The sequence below is a fragment of the Loxodonta africana genome, chromosome 14 (assembly GCF_030014295.1).
Source record: "Loxodonta africana isolate mLoxAfr1 chromosome 14, mLoxAfr1.hap2, whole genome shotgun sequence".
In the NCBI taxonomy this organism is placed as follows: Eukaryota; Metazoa; Chordata; class Mammalia; order Proboscidea; family Elephantidae; genus Loxodonta; species Loxodonta africana.
This window is the reverse complement of record NC_087355.1, coordinates 86,893,000-86,915,338: the sequence shown is the minus strand read 5'-3', so window position 1 is coordinate 86,915,338 and position 22,339 is coordinate 86,893,000. Positions and strand designations below refer to the sequence as shown.

At 44.7% G+C, this 22,339-nt stretch overlaps 1 protein-coding gene across 1 annotated transcript in view; it reads left to right on the top strand.

Annotated features, from left to right (window-relative positions):
- The window catches only part of COL22A1 (collagen type XXII alpha 1 chain), a 301,234-nt gene that overhangs the window by 252,166 nt on the left and 26,729 nt on the right, over window positions 1-22,339 (top strand). Inside the window, exons 47-52 of the mRNA XM_064268112.1 lie at window positions 6,372-6,425; window positions 8,520-8,573; window positions 9,779-9,832; window positions 13,802-13,855; window positions 16,954-17,007; window positions 20,971-21,024. Coding sequence (XP_064124182.1) covers window positions 6,372-6,425; window positions 8,520-8,573; window positions 9,779-9,832; window positions 13,802-13,855; window positions 16,954-17,007; window positions 20,971-21,024 — 324 coding nt within the window. The remainder of the gene's footprint in view (window positions 1-6,371; window positions 6,426-8,519; window positions 8,574-9,778; window positions 9,833-13,801; window positions 13,856-16,953; window positions 17,008-20,970; window positions 21,025-22,339) is intronic.

The window sequence follows — 22,339 nt, the reverse complement described above, 5'->3', positions numbered from 1 at the left end:
GCTGCCTGGGCTTAGCCCCTGCGAGGAGTGGCCTTTATTCAGGGAAACAAAAGCAAATCAATTAAATAGATAAGGAGTTTCCTCCACTAAACACAGGTTGTTTTCTCTATCAGACCAACCTGTGTGAAGTGCTGATTGTCTTGGGATAAGATGTCTGCTTTTGTTCCTCTCTAATTCCCTCCAAGGGAGACTTTGCTCCTTTACACATTCTGAGCAGGTTGAAGAAAGCTTACATCTAGAAAAAGAACAAATGGAAGCATGGTGTGTGAGAGAAGGCTCCCACTTGGGAGCCTTCACTTGGGTGACCTTGAGAAGTCGTGGGGTTCAGGGTCCACTCTGCATAATAAGCCCCCCAGGGCTCATGTACTGAATGTTCTAGTGCCAAGGGCTGGGTTAAGCACTTTGCAGTATCATCTGCTTGAAGCTCAGCTTAATCCTAGGAGGCAGAGCTGTTTTCCCACCTCGAGATGAGGAAAACAAGATTTAGCAAGATTAAATGTCAGTATTACAAATCTCCTTGTTAGCTGCCACTGAGAGGTCCCTGACTCATAGAGACTCCATGCACAAAGGGATTGGACTGTTGTGATGCATAGGGTTTTCACTGGCTGATTTTTGGAAGTAGATCGCCAGGTCTTTTTCTTCCTAGCCTGTGTTAGTCTGGAAGCTCTGCGAAAACCTGTTCAGCATCATAGCACCGTGCAAGCCTCCGCTAACAGATGGGTGGTCATGCTGTGCTTGAGGTGCATCAGCTAGGAATTGAATTCAGGTCTCTTGCATTGATGGAGAGAATTCTGCCACTGAAACTAGTAGGTTGTATAGGCGAGGTTGATCCCTACTAGTCCAACTCCAGGGTTCCCTCTAGTTAATATTGTGTTGTATTCCTAGTAGCACAGGGAGCAATGCTTTTGTGTACACTGTCTCTGGCAAGGCCCCCCCCCCTTGTAGCTTCTCCTTGCCTCCACTTATTTGTGGGAAAACAAGCCACAATGAGGTTAAACACGTCACCTGAGGACTCACACAGCTGTCTTGCCTCTTGGTTTCAAGCCCAAGCCCATCTCTGTGGTCTTCATTCATCCCATGCCACTCTTCAAAAGGCAGGGCTTCAAACTGGTTCATTCTGGTTCAAATCCCTGCTGAGAATTTGCATTTCTAACAAGTTCCCAGGCAAGGCTAATGCTGCTGGTTAGGAACCAGTTCTGAGAACCACTAGTAGAGCAGTGGACCTCAGAATTTATTATACATAAGAATCATCTGAGGATCTTATTAAAATTTAGATTCAGATTCAGTATATCTGGGTGGAAATACAAACACTCAGCAGGGGTATGAACCAGAATGAACTGGTTTGGCCCCCTGCCAAAAACACAGAGGGGAGAACTGTTCCGTTTCATCTCTGTTCAGCTACATTTTTCAAATGGAATCTTTGCTAGAACTGTAGACACGAAGATGAATTTGTAAACTGAAAATCCTGTCCAGCCAGAGTGCTTCGGATTGCTGCTAGCATACTTCTAAACCAAAGACATGGGAGTGTATTGGTCCTGTGCATCGCTGAGAGGTCTGGTTTGCTTGTTTGTTTGCAAATGTCACTGAGCAGCTAGGAACCAGTTTCCCCAAGCTTTATCTGGAAGATGTGCAGCTGCTGTCCTGGGCCAGCTGGGCGTGTGAACGTTAATGCCACAGTCAGTTACTGAGCTCCATTCCAGGCTTCCAAACTGCACAAAACACTGACTTAAGGAGTCAGGGTCTGGAGATAGTGGCTGCTATTATGATTATGATCCACAAAGAGGAAGAAGAAGGAGCAAGATGGTCATCAGAGCCATCACCCTGGAGCATGGGATTCTGCAGACTCAGATTTAAAAGCCTCTCCCAGGTTGAAAATGCAGCTGATTCCTACCCCCATGAAAAGCATTTTATTTCCTTTGTCAGAAACTTAAACGCTTAGAGAAACACCAAAAATTAGTGTAGCAGAATATATTTATTGAGAGTTGATAGGATTCAAATTGGATAGCATCAGCCTGTATGTTTTGGGAAAGCACTCCGAAGAGGGGACAGTGAAGGTGGATTATGTAGCTCATTGTTAGGTTGATTTCTCAGGAGACAGCAACAAGGCACAGTGCAGGGTTACAGGGCCAGTGGGTTACAGAAACAGTCACCAAGGACACATCACACATCCTAAAACACGGCCTCTAGTTAGACTCTGGAGTTCCTGCTTCTCAAAGCTGGCTGCACATAGATAACTTTCCAAAAGAACCCAATAAACCTAAGGTAAGCTAAGCTGCTTACTAGGCTATTGTTTGACTTGAAGGTGACTTTATGGAACCAGTTTCTTAAAGGCTCAAGGTTCAAGAGGATACCTGAGAGCAAATGGCCTGGGTGGGTCACCCCAATTCCACGAAACCAGAAATCTGGATTCCAGGAAAATTAAAACACTTTTGTCACCTTCTTGCCCACTTGTTCACCAACCAGGTAATGGGGACTAAGGTGGGCTCTCCTGGACCTGTTTGTGGATTGTTATATCCTTGGTGTGTAGAATTGTTATATGGCCTGGCACATGGTCCGCATGGATGAACCCAGGCTTTCTGGCTATAAATCTAGTGCCGTTGATGTTATAAAACCAGTGGGACAAGGCATCATGGTCTAGGAAGATAACCAGGAAAGTAACTAGGTCAGGAGAGATAACCGGATACTTGATAATCAGACTGACAGATCTGGGTTGGATTCCAGACCTTGATTTTTATTAGCTGTGTGACCTCAGGTGAGTGGCTAAACCTCTTTGATCTTTGGGAGTCTTATCTTTACACTGTGGTAATAATGCCCACCTTCTAAGGTAGTCTCGATAGTGAAATTGTTACCGGAATAAGGTTCTTGCCTCACTGGTCGAGAATGAGCAGGTAAGGCAAGTAGTTTTCCACACGAGCAAACCTTTATCGAAGAGGCTTGCAAGCGGAGATGAGGAGGGCCAAAGCAACGCATACCCTCATCTCACAGAACAAAAGACGGGCCTGAGTTTTTAAAACTTCTTGGGCGAAAAAAGATTTGTATTTATTCATAGGCATAGATGAGGATATGTTAAATAAGGTGCCCACGTATCAGCTTTCCAAGATGGCCCCTGTCCTGGAGGCCTCTGGGATTTGTAGCAGGACCTATTACGGGGTGTTGCACCTGCGCAGTCTCCCACTTCCCAGGTTCGATTCCCTGGCTGGGGCTGCAGACCCTCACTGCCCCTGGTGGAAGGTCACACAGTGGTCACAGGTGGTTGTTCTGTGCATGTCCCTGGGCCTGGTCTTCTCCAACTGCTTCTGAAAGGCAACTTTAAAGAAGTTTGCAGGCTCTTTTTAGATATCCTGCCCCATTGTTTTGGGGAATGGCTTTGTTTCTGCTCCCTGGCCCATTTCTTGTTATTTTGTTTGCAGATTTGGGGCCCCTCTGTTCTCTGTCTTACTAAGTGTCTGGGTTCCACACTCAACCCCCTATTACCTCCCTGATAGAATAGTCTGTTTCTCTTTTACTTGTTTCTCCTCTAACCACAGAAATCTCTTCACTATTTCTCAAACAGGCACCCTCTGATCTCAGGGACTTTGCTCCCTGTCTTAAAATGAGATAACATAGACATAATAAATACTTTCTGGATCAGGGCAGGATATAGATGGACAGAGAAATGCATGGAATGGAATCTCATGTGGGAAAGCTCCAGTAGAGTGCCAGCACAGAGTAGGGGATCTGTCAATGCCAGTCCACTTCTCTGGAGGGAAGTGAGTCAGGCTTGGGTGTGGCTGCATTTGCTTTGATCCTTGGCTGCAGTGGGGAAGTTGGAAGGGGACTGTGGTGGAGGTCTTTGAGCTCCTGACATTTTCATTGTTGTAAGATGAAGGTTGAAACCACTCCACACCCAGACTGAGGACTGGAATTTGAAGGGAACCATTTAGCTTTAAGGCAATTGTCCTTAATGTCAGGGAAGCAGCAGGCTATTCTGTCACTTCTTTTCACAGAGATTACAAAGCGGCTGGCAGACAACATGCTGGTATTATAGATTTAGAGACAGTAGAAATAATTACACGCAAAAACATTGGAACAGATGCTTTTCCTCTGAATCCATTTTTGTTTCTCCTCTAAACAATGGTATGTGGCACTTTGCAGGTATGAGCTCACCTAAAGCCTCAGGATATACCACAGGGAGGTGGGGAGGGAGTGTGATTATGTAGTCATTGCTGAGCTGCAGGTGCTGTAGAACGACCCGGAGCTAAAGAGGGCTGGGCGTGGCATTTCAGTGACAGAGGTATGGGGTTCTGGAGCTGGGAGGCCCCTCATAGGCTGACCGGCCCCCATCCTTCATTTACGGGATTAACAGTCGGAAAGCTGAGGGGGCACGTGACCTGCTCAAAGATGCAAAGACAAGAAATGACAGTTCTGAAACCACAGCCAAGATTGGCTCACTGCCAAGAGCTTATTTTACTGCATCTTGCATTCTTTTGAAGGAGCGGAGATGTTTTTGTTTAAAAACATTTTACTGGAATACATTTTTGACACAGTAAATGCAGAACTAAAATAGGTGACAGTTAAGATGTTGGAACTTTGCGTGTTACTTTCAGGGCTCATCTGTAAAAAATAATTTTGGTAAATTGAACATCTTGAGTGTTTTGATGATGGCCATAATGTTGATGATGATGACTGATAATTACGGTGGGAGTGGTGGTGACGGTGATGACGATGTTGATCCAGTGACAAAGATGATGGTGATGATGATGATGATGGTGGTAGTGGTGGTGATGGTGCTGATGGTGGGAGTGGTGGTGATGATGATGGTGGTGGTGGTGGTGATGATGGTGGTAGTGGTGGTGATGATGATGATGGTGGTGGTGGTGGTGATGGTGATGATGGTGGGAGTGGTGGTGATGGTGATGATGGTGGGAGTGATGGTGATGGTGATGACATGACAGTGATGATGTTGATCCAATGATGATGATGGTGGTGATGATGATAATGATGATGGTGGTGGTGGTGGTGATGATGGTGGTAGTGGTGGTGATGATGATGATGGTGGTGGTGGTGGTGGTGATGGTGATGATGGTGGGAGTGGTCATGATGGTGATGACATGACAGTGATGATGTTGATCCAATGATGATGATGGTGGTGATGATGATAATGATAATGGTGGTGGTGGTGGTGGTGGTGATGGTGATGATGATGATGATGATGAAGACAGCACAGTGATGATGGTGTTGATCCATTGATGATGATGGTGGTGATGACAATGTGGTGATGATGATAATGATGATGATGGTGGTGGTGGTGGTGATGATGATGATGACATGACAATGATGATGATGTTGATCCAATGATGATGATAATGGTGATGAAAATGGTGGTGATGATGACTATGGTCATGATAATGAAGATGGTAGCTAATGTTTATTAAGGATTAATTCTTTTTTTTTGTCACTAGTGTAAGCATTTTGTACATTTTAGGTCATTTAATCCTCACAAAACCCTATGACTTAGGCACTATCCCTATTATTCCAATTTTAGAAGTTAGGAAACAGAGTCAAAGCATCTTGCTCCAGGACACACAGTACATGGCAAAGCTGGAATTCAAATGCAAAATAATAAATCATAATTATAATTTATTGTATGCTGAGCTTTATGTTAGCTATTTTCCATGTATTACCTGTTCTAGTCTCCCATTTCATGGGGTAGACATCATTATTTTCCTTGTTTTATAGATAAAGAAACAGTAGCTCTTGAAGTTTAAGTGACTCATCCAAGATCTCACAGGTAGTAAGGGAGGGAGCAAGGAGCCCATGTGCTGAAGCAGTCTCCTCCTCACTCACTGTACAGTGCTGCCTATGTCCATCCACATCCCAGGTTTTTCCTCTTCCTCACCCCACACCTGTTCTGCTAGGCCCATGGATGCTTCATGACACTGCTTTCCCTCTCACACCTCCAACACTGCAATCTCCTCCCAAATGATCCTTCCCTCTCCAGGCTGGGCCTTCTTGCTCATCTATCTTGCAGTCAGAGGAGCCCTTCTAAAACCTAGGGCTACCCCTTTAATGGTTTCCAGTGCCTACAATTAATCCTCATTCAGGAGTTGTCATACAAGGTGCTCAATCAACTGGGCTCTGCCTGCCTCCTGAGCACCATTTCTCGTTGCACCCCCAGCACCCTACAAACCAGGTAAGCCACTCCACCAGCAATTCCTCAGCCAGGCCTTGCTGTTTCTATCTGATATCACCATGCCTAGCCTACAGCAGAAACTTGGTAAGAGACTGTTGAAGAATGAACAAATTAATGGGTAAAAGATGTGTGAAAACTCTTTCATTTGCAATGTAACTTTAGTAAAATTTTTCTTTCTTCTTTTGTGTTTTCTTCCAAGGGAACTAAAGGAGAGTGTGGTGTAGATGGTGAAGTTGGGCAGAAAGGTGATCAGGTAAAAACAACTTACTTTATAATAAACTATTCACCCCGAAGAAGCACAGGTATTTTTTTCTTATAGGTATCTTTCATCCTGCCATTTCTGATGTCATTCCTTGTAGTTTCTTTGCTTGCCGTGGGGATTTTTAAAGGATCACATTTTCGTGGTTTCCATTTTGTTACTCCTGACCCATTGTCATCCCTTCCCCATCCTCCTACATCTGAGTAGTCTTCCTTTTCTTTTCTTTGTTTAATTTTGGACCCTTTTACCTTGAGTATATCTTGTTGGCAGAAATGGCAGTGATTCATTACAAAATGGTCCCTTCTTTCCTCCCTCCTTCCCATCATTTCTTGAGTGCCTATTATGTGACTCTCACAAAGCGAGGTGAAATGCTTTACAGATACTACCTTTTCTGATCAGTGTCCAACCAGCTCCTGCTGGACCATGTCTCCCCATGCAATGTAGGGTGTCTTAGTTTCCTCTTGCTGCTATAACACAAATACCACAAGTGGGTGGGGGGCTTTAAGGAACAGAAATTTATTTTCTCACAGTTCTGGAAGCTAAAAGTCCAAATTGGGGACTCAAGCTATATTGGCCCCTTCCTTGTAGGCGGTCCCAGGCATTCCTTGGTTTCTTGGCTATAGATGATTCTTACATGGCCTCGGTCTTCCCATATGTGTCTGTGTCTATGTTCTTTATATAACTCAAAAGTGATTAGGTTTAGGATCCATCCTACACTGGTATGACCTCAACTGACTAATTGGTTACATTAGATTGCACTATGGAAGATGATTACATTATATTACATGTGAGGTAATTACATACATTACATTACATACACAAGTATAAGGGTTAGGATTCCAACACATAATTTTGGAGGGCACAATTTAATCCACAGCATAGGATAATGCCAGTGATGACAACTGCTTTTTCTATGGGACTGAAAACTGCCTCTCCATTATCTTGTACGTGGTGCTTCCTGCTGATTCTGCACAGTCTCAACTCCCTGGCCTGTAGCAGTATTTCAGCCACTTTAAAACTGGCTGTTGTACTTCTCTGCTGTCACTATAAAGTTCTTTTTCCTTCTGTCTCCTGCCCACCCTCCCTGTTTTCTTCTTTGTCTCCTCTGCATCTCCCCATCATACTCATTGTAAACTTACTCTATGCCAGGCACTGTGCCAAGCTCTGAGGCACAGAATGAGTGATGGGCAAGCCCCTAAGCTCACGTAGCTTTCAGTTCAGTGGGGGAATTGAGGCACATGGACAAGTCAACCGGAGACGGCAAGATCAGGGCTATACTCAAAGTCTGAACATGATGCTCAGCCAAAATTCCATCTGTGTTTGGAAAATAAAATGTGTTGTCCAGGGCCATGTGCTCTACACTGAGTGTTATAGGTTGTGTTTCCCAGTGGCAGGTTGTGGAGGTAGAGGGCAGGGAAATCATTTGTTTTTTGGTGGTTGGTTGGTTTTTACATTATTGTATAGAACTAAACATTAGATGCCATGCACTTTGCGCTACAGCTTGTTTGGCTCACTTTGTAATATGCAGTGGACTCCCCTTCTCATGCAGAAAGGATTCTCTTTCTTAAAATAAGAATATTGTCATAGTACTGATGCTATGATTTGGTTAACCCAGCAATTTCCACTGTGGACACGTGTGTGTGCATTTAATTGTTTGTAACTTTTTCTTATGAAACTCTTCAAACATATATAAAAAGTAGAGAGTATAATAAAACGAACCCTGTGCACCCTCACCCCGCACAACAGCTATCACCTATCATAGACTCTCTTGTTTCATCTATATCCTCATCTACGTCCTCATACTCCCCACACAGTCCCCCCCACATTATTTTGAAACAAATCCATCTACTTTCTGGATATATTTATTTTTATAGATACTGTCAGGTACTTTCTCAGCCTACTGAAGCACCAACAATATATTAAAAAGGGGTCTTTTTGTTCTTAGTGTCTTTACCAAATCTTGATGGTCCATGGCTGGAAGGTAGACTCTGGGTTGCTCTAATCTAGTTGTTCAAACTTTGGTATTTGAATAACAACAACAAAGACTTTTTATGTGTCACTTTCAAGCATTGTCTCCCATTTTCCTAGGGCCATCCTGGAGTTCCAGGTTTTATGGGGCCCCCAGGGGACCCTGGACCACCGGTAAGTAATGATTTTTAATTCCTCCTCTTTAACCTTGACATCTGAGCCCATTTCCACACTTATTGGAGATGGCATCACACTGGACCTACTTCTTATTTTATAAGATGGGCTGGAATCTGAAAAGTGCCCAGGGATGAACTAGAAGTGCAGGTCCTGGGGGAGAGTGCAGAGGGTCTTGGGGAGCCTTGGTGGACAGTGTAACTAGAAGGCTATTGGGACTGAGTGGTGCTGGCAGGCGTCTTAGTTTCTTAGTGCTGCTGTAACAGAAATACCACAGGTAGGTGGCTTTGTCCCTCCTGTCATTTATGCATTGCTCTTTGAGTACTGATTATAAGTTAGGCACTGGCCAGGGTACCAGGGACATAGGGACCAAGCCAGCAGGGCTCATCTCTTCCAGGGTTTGTTTTCAGGTGATCAGTCGCCATCCTTTTTCCAGATAAAACCCTTACCCTGTTCCCAGTCTGCAACAGGAAATTTGATTCCAATTTAGCTAGTTCCAGGTGTCTAGGATGCTAGCAGCTTTTGCCAGAATTATGTAGAGGATCCTCACTTGAAGTAGACGCTCTCTTGTCCTGTTAGCTATGGACTAGATATGTAATTTTCCCCTGTAGCTGCCTACAGGGAAGCATGAACCTTAGGCTGTTGGTTTAAATGTTATCCTAATCTCCCCTGAAGATGAATCCAAGGGTTAGTTTCTTGCCTCCTGCTGAGAAATGTCCCCTAGTATGTAGCTGGACACGTCCGCTCTGAAGTGAGGCCATGTATGTTGCTGTAGGGATGACTGGCTAGCTGCTTTGTCCCTTTCTAAAATGCTGCCGCTATTCCTCCAACTTCTTTGTCCTGCCGGAGAGGACAGACCAACCTGATGGGGAGGCAGAAGTGCATTTGAAAGATTTATGGTTCAGGTAGCTGGGAGGTGTGTGCAGAGGACCAGATCGGTGCATCATCCCATTTACAAAGTTGTTAGTTGTTTTTGAGTCAATTCCAACTCATGGTGACCCCATGTGTGCAGAGTAGAACTGTTCCATAGGGTTTCTAAGGCTGTCACCTTTTGGAAGCAGATTGCCAGGCTTTTCTTCTGAGGCACCTCTGGGTGAGTTCAAACCACCAACCTTTCGGCTAGCAGTTGAGCACTTAACCGATTGAGCCAAAGAGGAGGATACTAATGACCTCTGCTGAGCAACTTCCTGCTTTGTCCTTCTTAGGGAGCAGGTGGAATCACGGGAGCTGCTGGGCCACCAGGAATCCAAGGACCCCCGGTAAGTACCTCAAGGCACAGGACCTGCCTTCACTCAGCATTCAGGTCTTCTCAGAACCCTGACTGTTTTCCAGCCCTTCCCTGGCCTTCCCTGCCTCCTGTGGCTCACACATTCTGAGGTTCTATTTGACGCTAGTCTTGCAGTGAGATGGTGGCAGAAATCTCAGGTTACTTCACCACTAAAATAAATGTTTGGATGAAATGACCAGGTGATACGTATTCCAGAATTCATCTTACAACCACCAATGCCAACAGGTCTTTGGGTTTAGTCCCATCTCTCTATTCTATCCTGAGCAGACACTGGAGAGCCGAAAGGTTTGGGGCCAACCCACCATGAGCCTAGGGTATGTGCCAGGTAACATGCTAGACAGGAGGTGGCCACTGTTAGTCTTACTGCTCAAAAGAGGGGCATGAAGTTCAGAAAGGAGAAGTCACTTACCAAGGTCACACAAGTACAAATAGTGGGGCTGGCATTTGGACCACAGTTTTTAACTCAGAAACCAGAATTCCTTTCATTGCAGGAAGCTGCCAGAACTGCTCCTGGTTTCAATGTCATAAAGCAAAAGGTGAACATCGATTCATCAGGCATTTTGCTAATGCCCAAATCAAGAATGGCAACTGAGTATATGCATATAAGTACCTAATTAGTATTTGTACTATTCCCATTTTATAAATTAGAGAAGTGGGGGCCAGAAAAGTGCAATGATGAGTTCGGGGTCACACAGTGAGGACATGTAAGGTTCAGGCACAAGTCCTGGTCTATGGGCATTTCAGCATTATGTTCCAAGCCCAGCTAGCAAGAAGCTCCACCCTGTCCTGGCATCCTGGGACTCCAGAGCCAAGGTCATTTTCGGATTGCCTGGTACAACTTCCTCTTCTTGGAACAAGGCAGCCAAGGCCAAATGGGGTTGAGTACTAGGTCTTACAGGAAATTAAATCCAGATTGGGAGTTGAGTCAATTTGAAAATTTGTGTTTCAGAGTTCTTTCTGCTGTTCCACTCTGACCCACAGTGTGAGATGGCTGGGGTTGGGGGAGCGAAGGATGTTGAACTTGGAAAAATTACAGCTACGTGGTTCTTTTTATGACCATCACCCACTCAATTCTTTTGAAGTAGCCCACCTAAAACATACTGGAGGCAGCTTTTTATTGATTTTCAGACAGCGAAAGATTTCCCTGATAAAAACTAATGGGCTGTTTGCTCTAGGAAAATAAATGTGGAGCCCAGATGCAAAATCATTACATTCCTAAGAATTAAACCATATTAAATAAGACTTTCATTCCACCATGGGGCTCCTTGGAAAGTTAGGATGGTGCTTGACGCTGTCCATGGTTCCGACACTTCACCGTAAACCTCACACCAAAGCATAGTGAATGTCTTCTAGCCCAGTGAAGATTGGTAAGTTAAAAAAAAAAAAAAAAGTTACATGGGGAATAATAATACTAATAAAAAATACATACAAACGTTTTTCATTGTATTTTGAATTAAAACATACAAATGCACATCTGTTTGCCAGTCTTTTGACACAGGCTCAAGGTGAAGGTTTTAAGTTTGACTTTGAGTCACATGGAAACCCTGGTGATGCAGAGTTTAAGAGCAATGGCTTCTAACCAAAAGGTTGGCAGTTCAGGTCCACCAGGCACTCCCCGAAAACCCTATGGGGCAGTTCTACTCTGTCCTTTAGGGCCACTGTGAGTTGGAATCAACTCAATGGCAATGGGCTTTTGGCTTTTTGAGTCGTATGCCATTATTCTTGTAAAAAGAACATCTATCTATCTATTTGTGGCTTTTGTAAAAAGAGCTTTGAGGATATAAAAGTACCTGTGGAGCAGTCTGAATGTAGAATCTTAGGAGTTTTAGGGATCCTTCCCCCATCTTGTATAGCTATCTTATAGCTATTTAGACAGTGAGTGACTCATCTTTATCAAATATTTTCAAACCCATAAGTTAATTTGTTATAAAATCACAATTCCTTTTTTTTGTTTTCTACTTACAATTTATTGGGTACCTAATATATTGTTGGGGAGCTCTGATTGTGCAGTGGTTAAGCACTCGGCTGTTAACCAAAAGATCAGTGGGTCAAACCCACCAGCACATTCTGCAGGAGAGAGATGTGGTGGTTTGCTTCCGTAAAGATTATAGCCCTGGAAACCCCATGGGGAAGTCCTACTCTCTCCTATAGGGTCACTATGAGTCAGATTCAATTCAATGGCACCGGGTTTGGTTTTTGGTTTTAATATATAATCAAATTGTATAATACCCATAGCAAATAATAACAGGCACACATAGGTTTAGGAGCAAACACAGTGACTCCTTGTGAGCCCATAACTCACCTGGTGGGAGCAGAGGGGCAGAGATGTACTGCAGTGTGGCTACTAGGCATAGGCATTAGGAGAGGATGGAGGGGCTGGTTTATCACGGGGTGGCTAAGGGAAGGTTGGTTAAGAGAGTGTTCGTCGTATTTTAGCTCCCTAATTAGATCATTTTTATATGACAACATATAAAATGTATACCAACCTGAAATAAAGATCAAATTTTGTTTTTGTTTTCTTCTAGGAGGCCACAATCACAGCCCTCAAGAGTACCTAATTTTGTGTGGCATTCAGATTAAAACGTAAAACCTGGCATCAGTATTTTACCACACATATACGCAAACACTATTAGCAGATTATAAAGTTGTAGGAATTCTAAATAGAGACATATAATAACACAGAAGCACTCTTTGTGATAGAAACAGTAACACTGATGACCCCACGCTGACTTAAAAGCTTTGGTTGACAGTTATGTATGTAATTGAGGAACAAAATGAGAAATTAAGTATTCATTAATGCAGTCTTTCAAAATAGGGGTCTATTTCACAGGGGAAAGAGACACTAGAAGCAATCATTGGTGGTAAAAAGTTTGGGAACCTCTGGACAAGTCGATGTTAATGATAAAACCATCTGTTTTGCATGTCCTCTGGTCAGCTCTCCACTTGCGTTGGCTTCTGTGCAAACAACACCTCCAGGTGCAGTTGTCTGTGCTGTGCGGGTGGGGAATCCAGTCTCAGGAAGCCTGGAGATAAATTACTGAATTGGGCCTGGATCTCGGTTTTTGGACTCCAAAGCCCCAATCTCTTCTTTCTGCAACGTCTGCCAATCTCTAGTTCCCCCTGAGTCTATGAAATGGAGTCTACCCATGAACTAGGGTAACTATGCTCTGCCCCAGGGCACCTCTAGCTCTGGAGGAAGCAAAGGCTGGGAAGCAGTAGGGCCGCTAGAGGCACACCTAGAGGCGTACCTCCCTTCTAACCATGGACTGGCTCTCCCCAGCCACCAAAGGCAATGCTGTGCTCAATCATTTACTTCCAGAAAAGCCCATCAGAAATAATCTTTAGACTTTAAACCTTAAAACTGTCTCCTGAAGTCTTCTTTGAGCCAAAAATTATTGTTGTTGGGTGCCATCAAGTCAGTTCTGACACATAGTGACCCTGTGTACAATATAACAAAACACTGCCTGGTCCTGCACCATCCTTGCAGTTGTTTTTATGCCTGAGCCCATTGTTGCAGCCACTGTGTCAGTCCATCTTGTTGAGGGTCTTCCTCTTTTTCACTGATGCTCTACTTTACTAAACATCTTGTCCTTCTCCAGCAACTGGTCCCTTCTATAAAGTATGTGTACTTTGAGTATTGTGCTCTTTTAAAGAATTATCTATGTGAAATGAAATTGACGGCAGCAACCTGAAAGTTTAGATGAGAAGCTTAGAGGGCATGAGTCTAAGTCAATGGTGCTTGAACAATTCAGAGAAGGATGATGAGACTGTTTGCACAATTGGAAGAATATAATCAATGTCAATGAATTGTACATGTAGAGATTATTGAAATGGTATATGACTGTGTATATTTTCACACACACACACACACACACAGATAATGCAAAAAAAAATGCCAATCAGAAAGATTGAATGGTGTTTTTATGTCTTGGATCTTTAGGGGAAAGAAGGTCCTCCTGGCCCCCAGGGCCCATCTGGATTGCCAGGAATCCCAGTAGGTAGCATTTTTTAAAATCTAATTTCTGTATGACAAAAACGAGTATATGTTTTTTGTTATTGAAGCAAAGCATGGTCATATAGGGGAGTTTTGTGTCTTATAGAAATTAGAAGTGAAGTAATGACCAACTTATTTACCAGCCAAAGCGAACTATGATTAAAATTTTGGTGGAGTCAGTCTTAATCTTGTTCCATGCATACTTTTGTTATTTACTTATTGAAATAGTATTTTTATCAGCACAATGCTGAGTAGCTGCTTTGCAAATCTGGGCTGAAGGAATGGCCGAATGAATGAGTGATAAATGAATGAGCAACACACCTATGACCTGTGTCAGCACTCGAGGGACAGATGGACCAAGCTGTGGTTCCAGCCCTTGGGGGCCTGTGGTTTTAGGGAGAAGGCAAACAAAACAGCAAGACACCATTGATGTGGTGTGTGTTGCATGCTGTGATAGATGGAAACACAACAGCTGTGTGAGCTCGGAGATCAATGCCTGAGCAGACCAGAGGGGCACCCGAGCTCACTGGGGGAAGCAAGATGTATTAACTTACATTGACTGGCTATAAGAAATAAGAATTCCTTCCATTGCTGATAGGTGCCGTGGAGGATACAAGACCCAGTGACTGTACACCAGCATTTGTTGAGCACTACCATTCATTCCCATGAAATAAAACAATCAAGCTCCCATTTATTGAATGCTAGATCAGTGGTAGACACCATGCAAAGAAGACCCTTTATGTTACATATGATATATAGGAAGCACATTATATGTAACAGAAGAGCCAGCAAGGGACTGTCTTAGGCCACTCTAGAGAAGCAAAACCAGACTAGTGTATAAATATATATACAGAGAAAGTTTATATCAAGGAAATGGCTCACACGGTTGTAGAGGCTGGAATGTCCCAAGTCCGTGGGTCAGGCTGGAGGCTTCTCCTGATTCACGTAGTCATAGGGGCTGGGAAACTCAAGATCAGCATGTCAGAGAGCAGGGCTCTTGCTCACAGGCTGCAAAGACCAACGGATCTCAAGATTGGTAGGCAAGACGGCAGGTAAGCTGCTCAAGTCTCAAGAACTGGAGGTCAGAAGAACAGGAGCCAGCTACAGGATCCAGATCGACCAAAAGCCTGAGAGCCTTGCCGGAAAGTCCATCTATATTGGATGCAGGCCATGCACCCAAGGAAACTCTGTTTCAACTGATTGGCTACTCACAGCAGATCCCATCATAAAGGTGATCACATTATATCAAATCTCATTATGGACGTGACCACATCATCATGTGACTGCCAAACTGCATCGTAACTGCCAAAGCGTTGAAAATCATGGCCCAGCCAAGTTGACACACAACCTTAACCATCACAGGGGCTCTAAATTTCTTATTATTTTATATCAATTATAAATTAATTTATTAATAACAACAACAACATGTTGGCCATCTACGGTAAACTAGGCACACTATATGTTACCATGCTAAATCCTCACCCTGAAATGTAGCTGTGGTCATCCCTGTTTCTTAAAGGTGAGGCTCCAGGAAGTTAGAGTGATCTGTGATATAGTTAGCAAGGGGCAGCCTTTCTCGGAAATTCAAAGCTATTTCTTAGGTTATTTGGTAGGTGCCCCGTGTGTCCAGTTCCCCTCAGCAAGGTGCCGCTGCCCTTCCGGTGACTCAAACATCTGCACCAGAGTCCCCCACAGGGTCCCCTGCCCACCACCTGCCCGAGTTTGCTGGTCTTCCTCCTGGATGTTTCATGTATTGCACGGGGCTTTGTTTTCTCTGCATGGCTCTCCTGCCCCTCCTCCCTGCTGCCTCCCTGTTCCAGGGAAATGGTTTCTGGAGTTAAACTTTTAATTGAAAAGAGGATCAATACAGCCAGACCTCACAGACAGCACAGCTGTTTTTTGGGGGGTTCATATGGTGATGCCTGGAGTAGCATTCATAGAGAGTTACAGGAGCACATTGAGTATGGGGACAGCATCCTGGCTGGTCAATAAATTCAGATCTCTATTTTTTTATCCACCAGTGCCCGGGCACTGAGGTTGAAAGCGCTAACAAGGCGCTAACACCATTTCATCAGCAGCCGCAGCAGTCGGGGCAGCCACAGCCCTGGTGCTATTTATTGGTGTCTGTTTTGTTCAGCATTGCAAGCAGAAGCATCGACTCTGAGCCACCTAGCGACTCTGCAGGGCAGGCTTATGATCTCTGTGTAGGAGATGAGGCAGCGAGGCTACAGGAGGTTAAACAACTTGTCCAAGATCACATGGCCAGTATGTGGCAGGCAGGATCCAAACCTTACTCCTTGGACTCCATTTCCCCAAGAGCTAGGCCAGGTTGGTCCAGGATGGGAACTTCAGACTTTCTGGAGCCCTGGTGGCAAAGTGGTTAAGGCTCAGGCTGTTAACCAAAAGGTCGGCAGTTTGAATTCATCAGCTGCTCCTTGGAAGCCCTCTGTCCTATAGGGTAGCTATGAGTTGGAATCAACTTAATGACAATGGGTTTGGTTTGGTTTTTGGTTTAGATACACATGAGGGTTATAGTCCCCTTGTAGAGCAACATGTCAGCTCGCAGAGGGTGGGGAACAGGTAGAGGGGTCATAGCTGGATTTCATGGAAGGAAACGTAAACCCAACGTAGCCCAAGAATAGTCCTTGCTCTTACTCACGCTCGTGTTCCAGGAGCTGCACTAAGTACTGGTCTGCATGTTATATAATGCCCTCATCTTCATCAGAGCCCGCATGCTCCTTCCTCATCACCTGTTCAATCCACAAGGCCCAGGCTTGAGTCCCCGCTGTGCTAAGCTTGGCTTCATGAGAGTGTCCAGTAGGGGCTTCTTCAGAGCAGTAGCCTTAACAATAATGCTACTGCCGTTTATCTTGTTCCCAGTGTGTGCCGGGCACTGATAATCACAGGTCCGCAGCTAGAATCCTGGAGTTGGAAGAAACCAGGAAATCAAACCAATTCTTCTGTCTGTCGAAATGCCCTCTTAGCTGCTAACTGTGAGCGTAGCAGTGTTCTAGGAAAAAAGACATGTTGAATCTGCATTCCATTCTCTTCCCTCCCGTCATCCTTGACCTGGTAACTAAGTTGAGTTTCTTTTACAGGGAGAAGAAGGCAAAGAGGGCAGAGATGGAAAACCAGGCCCCGCTGGAGAGCCAGTAAGGGACTCTTATCAATTTTTATATCAAATTAATCATTTCCTAACAACATCATGTTGAGTGGTACTGTGAACTGGGCACATGAAATCATCTTTTATTTGTTGGTTTGTTTACTTCCCCCAGTGACCCTGTAAGGTAAACATTACTGTCCCCATTTTGCAGCTGAGGAAACTGAGTCTCAAAGAAGTGAAATGATGGGCCCAAAGCCACATGATGGACTGGTGGCAGAGTTGGAACCTGAGTCCAGATCTCCTGTTTCTCGCTCTGCATTTTCTGTTTAACTGTCCCATGCAGCCTCAGTACTATTGATGTGTGAGGGGAAGCTGAGACAGATGAGCACTGCGTGGAGTGGACTCTCATATCTGGAAGGACTATCGTTGTCAGCTGCCATCGAGTCAGCCCCTGACTCAGGCAGCCTCATGGACAGTGGAATGAAGTGTTGCCTCGTTCTGCATCATCCCCATGATCATTTGCAGTTGGACCGTCGTGATCCATAGGGTTTTCACTGGTTTATTTTTGGAGGTAGCTTGCCAGACCTTTCTTCCTAGTCCATCTTGGTCTGGAAGCTATGCTTAAACATGTTCAGCATCACAGCAACACGCAAGCCTCCACTGACAGATGGCTGGGGGCTGTGCTTGAGGCTCATCGGCTGGCAATGGAACCTGGGTCTCTGGCAAGAATCCTTCTGCTGACCCAGCAATGCCACCACGCCTGAAGACTGTCGTATCCACTGAGAACCTGTCCTTCACCTCCTAGCTCTAGGTGTTATGAGTTTGCCCTTTTTTTTTTTAACTCTGACGTAGAGTTTTTAATTTTGTTCTTTACTGTCGGGTGCCCAGGGACACACAGTGAGGAGGTCCCTGTGGCCTCAGAGCCTTCCCGGGTAGCTGTTTGTTGGAGGTGTCAGGGTCTCTACAGACCCTTGCCTATGGCTTCACAGTTGTCCACACTTAGGTTGGTCTGTTCCTCTTGATTAGGCACAGGGATGATAAGGACTCTTCAGTTCCTGGCAGTGCTTTCCCCTCACTAGCTGCTTTCACAGAGTCCCTGGGTGGTGCAAACAGTTTGGTCCTCAACTACTAGCTGAGAGGAACACAAGCCTGGTGATCTACTTCTGAAAGGTCACAGCTTTGAAACTCCCGTGGACCAGTTCTACTCTGCACACAGAGGTTGCCATGAGACGGAATTGACTCAACGGCAACTTTTTTTTTCTTCTTTCTAATCCCTTTCATAGTCACAGCATCGAGGAGATGATAGAGCCTGGTCTCTGAGGTTCAGAGACCTGGGTTTTCCAAATGCCCACCAGTAGGAGACTACGTGGTTAAATGATAGTCCATCCACCCAATAGAATATGTTCACCAGGTACTGACAGGGACCGAGGATGTTCTCCAGGTACTGACAGGGACCGAGGATGTTCTCCAGGTACTGACAGGGACCGAGGATGTTCTCCAGGTACTGACAGGGACCGAGGATGTTCTCCAGGTACTGACAGGGCACGTCTCCAAGATAACCTGTTAAGTAAAAAAGTGAAAGTAGAGTGTAGGGTTTGCACTATTTTGTATAAAAATGGGACAAATATATATATATGTAGTTGTTGTTAGATGTCATCAAGTTGGTTCCGACTCAGCAACCATAGGACAGAGAAGAACTGCTCCATAGAGTTTCCAAGGAGTGGCTGGTGGATTCAGACTGCTGACCTTTGGGTTAGCAGCCGAGCTCTTAACCACTGCTCCACCAGGGCTCCATATATGTACATTAAAAAAAAAAAAAATCTTTTTTTTTTCATACATACATATATATTTTATTTCTAGTATTTACTCCACAAAACACTAGGAAAAAGTAGTCACTGCCCATGGGAGGATGGTTTTGAGCAGATCGGGCTTTATAAAGACAGGAAAGCAACTTTGTGCTCCACAATATTTTAATTTGTTATTATCTTTTTTATTTTTGGAGCCATGCATGTATGACTTATGAAATTAAATGGAAAATATGACTAAAAAATATTGTATACAAACTAATTAATATAGTAAAACCTGCAAAAGCTGGAACTTGTGTTAGGTGGAAACCTGCCAGAGAAGGAAAACTCATTGGGTGTTTATGAGGTAGGGTTCTTAACACACAGCGATAGAAAAGTGGTAAGACTGTCCCTGGTCAAAGGCTCACAAGGCCCAGAAATACAAGGCAGTCCTGTCGAGTTCTGGCTCTCACGGGTTTCCCTGTAATAGTAGTAGCGGTAAAGTGGTCTTGGATGCTGGCTTCACTCTTTACAAGCCCGTTGACCTGAGGTACATCAAAAAGCATCTCCAAGTCTTGGTTCCCTTTTAAATAGAATAGGAATAATAGTGCCAACTTGCCAGAGTTGCTAGGGTATCACGCATGGTGAAAATTTGGTCAAATACATCTGGCTAACCTGTTAAGTAGAAACCCTGGTGTAGTGGTTAAGAGTTATGGCCGCTAACCAAAATGTCTGCAGTTTGAATCTACCAGACACTCCTTGGAAACCCTATGGGGCGGTTCTACTCTGTTCTTTGTGTCACTCTGATCGGAATCGACTCAACGGCAATGGTTTGTTTTTTTTTTTAAATCTGTTAATTATTGTAGTGAGTTCTTTTTTCCAGCTGCCCCAGTTTTCACTCCTGGTGACGTTGGAACTGCGGATCCTTTAGAACCACTCAGTGGAATTACATAAAAGTTTCTACAGTGAGGTTTATGTTCCATTTAATTTGTTTGGTCATAAACTAATATGACTCATTCTGAATCTTATCCAACTTGCCGGTAGCCCGTATTTATCATTTTACACTGGTTGCTGGAAGCTGACACAAGAGCAGGGCTTTGAACTAGTTTGTTCAGGCTCGAGCCCCTGCTGAGAATTTGCATTTCCACCCCAGATACGCTGAACCAGAATCTACGGTTTAACAAGATCCCCAGGTGATTCTTACGTATAATAAATTTCAAGAGCCACTGCTCTGCTTGTTAGTGGTTCTCAGAACAGGTCCCCGACCAGCAGCATTAGCATTCTCTAGTCTGTCCTATAGAGCCACTGTGAGTCAGAATTGACTTGAAGGCAACAGGTTTGGTTTTTGTTTTTTGGTTTAGGAACTTGTTAGAAATGCAAATTCTCAGGAGGGGTTTGAACCTGAATGAATCAGTTGGAAGCCCTGAACCGAAGTTCACTGCTGAGAGGAAGAGAAAGGGCTTTCAGTAGCCAAGCAAAGTGAAAGATCTTGCGAAGCTCTGAAGGCTCACACCAGGCAGATCTGCTCTTGGGGGCAGGTGGCTGTAACCAAACAACCAAACCTGTTGCAGTCCAGTCAATTCCAACTCATAGTGACCCTACAAGACAGAGTAGACAGAGCAGAACTGTCCCATAGGGTTTCCAAGGAGCTACTGGTGGATTCAAACTGCTGATCTTTTGGTTAGCAGCCGAGCTCTTAACCACTGCACAATCAGGGCTCCAGTGGCTGTTAGCCAGGTGGAAATGCAGAAAGGGGGAGGGAAGCACAGGTATCACCACCCTGGGGGATGGCTATTCCATGTGCAGCAGGAGCTTCCTTTTTTTCCCGATGTTGTCCCCACGAAAACCTTACGGCAATTTGGGCACCATTATTGAACAAGATGAGAAAACAAAGGGTTAAGTAGCTTGGCCCAGGTGTAAGGTCATTTATAGCTAGGATGTCCCTATAATTTCTCGTCCAGACCAGGACCCTTCTGAGGGTGAAAGGGACACTCCGAATAGTTACTGCAGAGATGAAACGCACGTGACTAGGACTGTCCCTAGAAAACCAGGAACACAATAAGCCCTGAGTACATGGTGGTTATTTGCATGGACTGACATCCATCAAATTGCCAGGGGCAAGAGTTGGCAGGATGGACAGAGACTGGCTTATAGAAATAGAATGATATGAAGCCCAGGCAGCAACTATTCTAAATATGTTGCCCTTAATCTCTCTTCTTTACCCTCAGGGCAAAGCTGGAGAGCCGGGTCTGCCAGGACCGGAGGGGGCTCGAGGCCTACCTGTAAGCACTGAATGAGCATGTGTGTGTGCGTGCGTCACGTGTGTGGGGTGTGTGAGAGAGCGTGTGTATGACTGTGTGTATGCACCTGTGTATGAGTGCATGCATGTGTGGTGTGTGTGTGAGAGAGTGTGTGTGTCTGAGCATGTGTGCACATGTAGAAATGTGTGTGCATGTATGTCAGTGCATGCGTGCATGTGGGGTGTGAGAGCGTGTGTGTCCATGTGTGTGCATGAATGTATGTGAGTGCAAGCATGTGTGTGTGCATATGTGAGTGCAAGCACGTGTGGCCGTGTATGGGTGCATGTGCCCGTGTGTGTGCCCATGTGTGTGCATGCATGTGAGAACATGCATGTGTGTGAGTGTGTGCATGTGTGAGGTGTGTGTGCCAGTGTGTGCACATGAGTGTGTGCATGTGTGAGTGCATGCATGTGTATGTGTCCATGTGTGTGCACATGTGTGACAGTGTGCGTGCATACGTGTGAGTGTATGCATGTGTGGGGTGTGTAAGAGTGTGTGCGCGTGTGCGTGCGCACGCGTGTGTGAGAGAATGTGTGTGCCTGTGTGTGTGAGAGTGTGTGTACATGTATGTGAGTGTGCATGCCTGGAGTGTGTGTGTGTGCGCCTGTGTGTATTCACACACATGGGAGTGTGTGTGCATGTCCACGAGTGCATGCATGTGTGTGGTTGTGTGTGCGAGGGAGTGTGTGTGCATGTGCCTGTGTGTCTGCACCTGTGTGTGCATGCACATGAGTGTGTGCATGTGTGTACACATGTATGTGAGAGTGTTGTGTGTGTGTGAGTGTGTGTATGTGGGCTTGATGGTAGAATAAAACCCGTCAGCTGCGTGGCTCATGCCCCGATGGGTAGTGTTGCCAGTACTGATAGGTGGGGTCCCAGAAGCACCCTCTTGTCCAGGACAGAGGTGTTCCTGTGTAGTAAATCTGGTTATTTCCCACACCATGGCTATAGAATTTATTTTCAAACTGCAACCATTATTGCCATGTTATTTTTCTCAGTTTTCTTTTTTAATCCTATTTATTATATTTTAATGGGATTTCTCTGGATGATGGAACCTAAAATGAGTTTCAGTTTTAGTTTTGAACTCTTTCCGTAGTGAGAGTTTTTCTCCAATTATAAAAGCAACCCGTTCTCATTGCATAATAGTGATAAGGACAATAAGAAAAAAGGATAAGAAGAGTAATAGTTTGGAGAAGAAAATCAAGTTATACATAATTCTGTAATACAGAGGTAAAGCTTTGTTAACGTTCTAGTAAAGTTTTTCTGATCTTTTTCTCTGTACATAAATTCCCACATC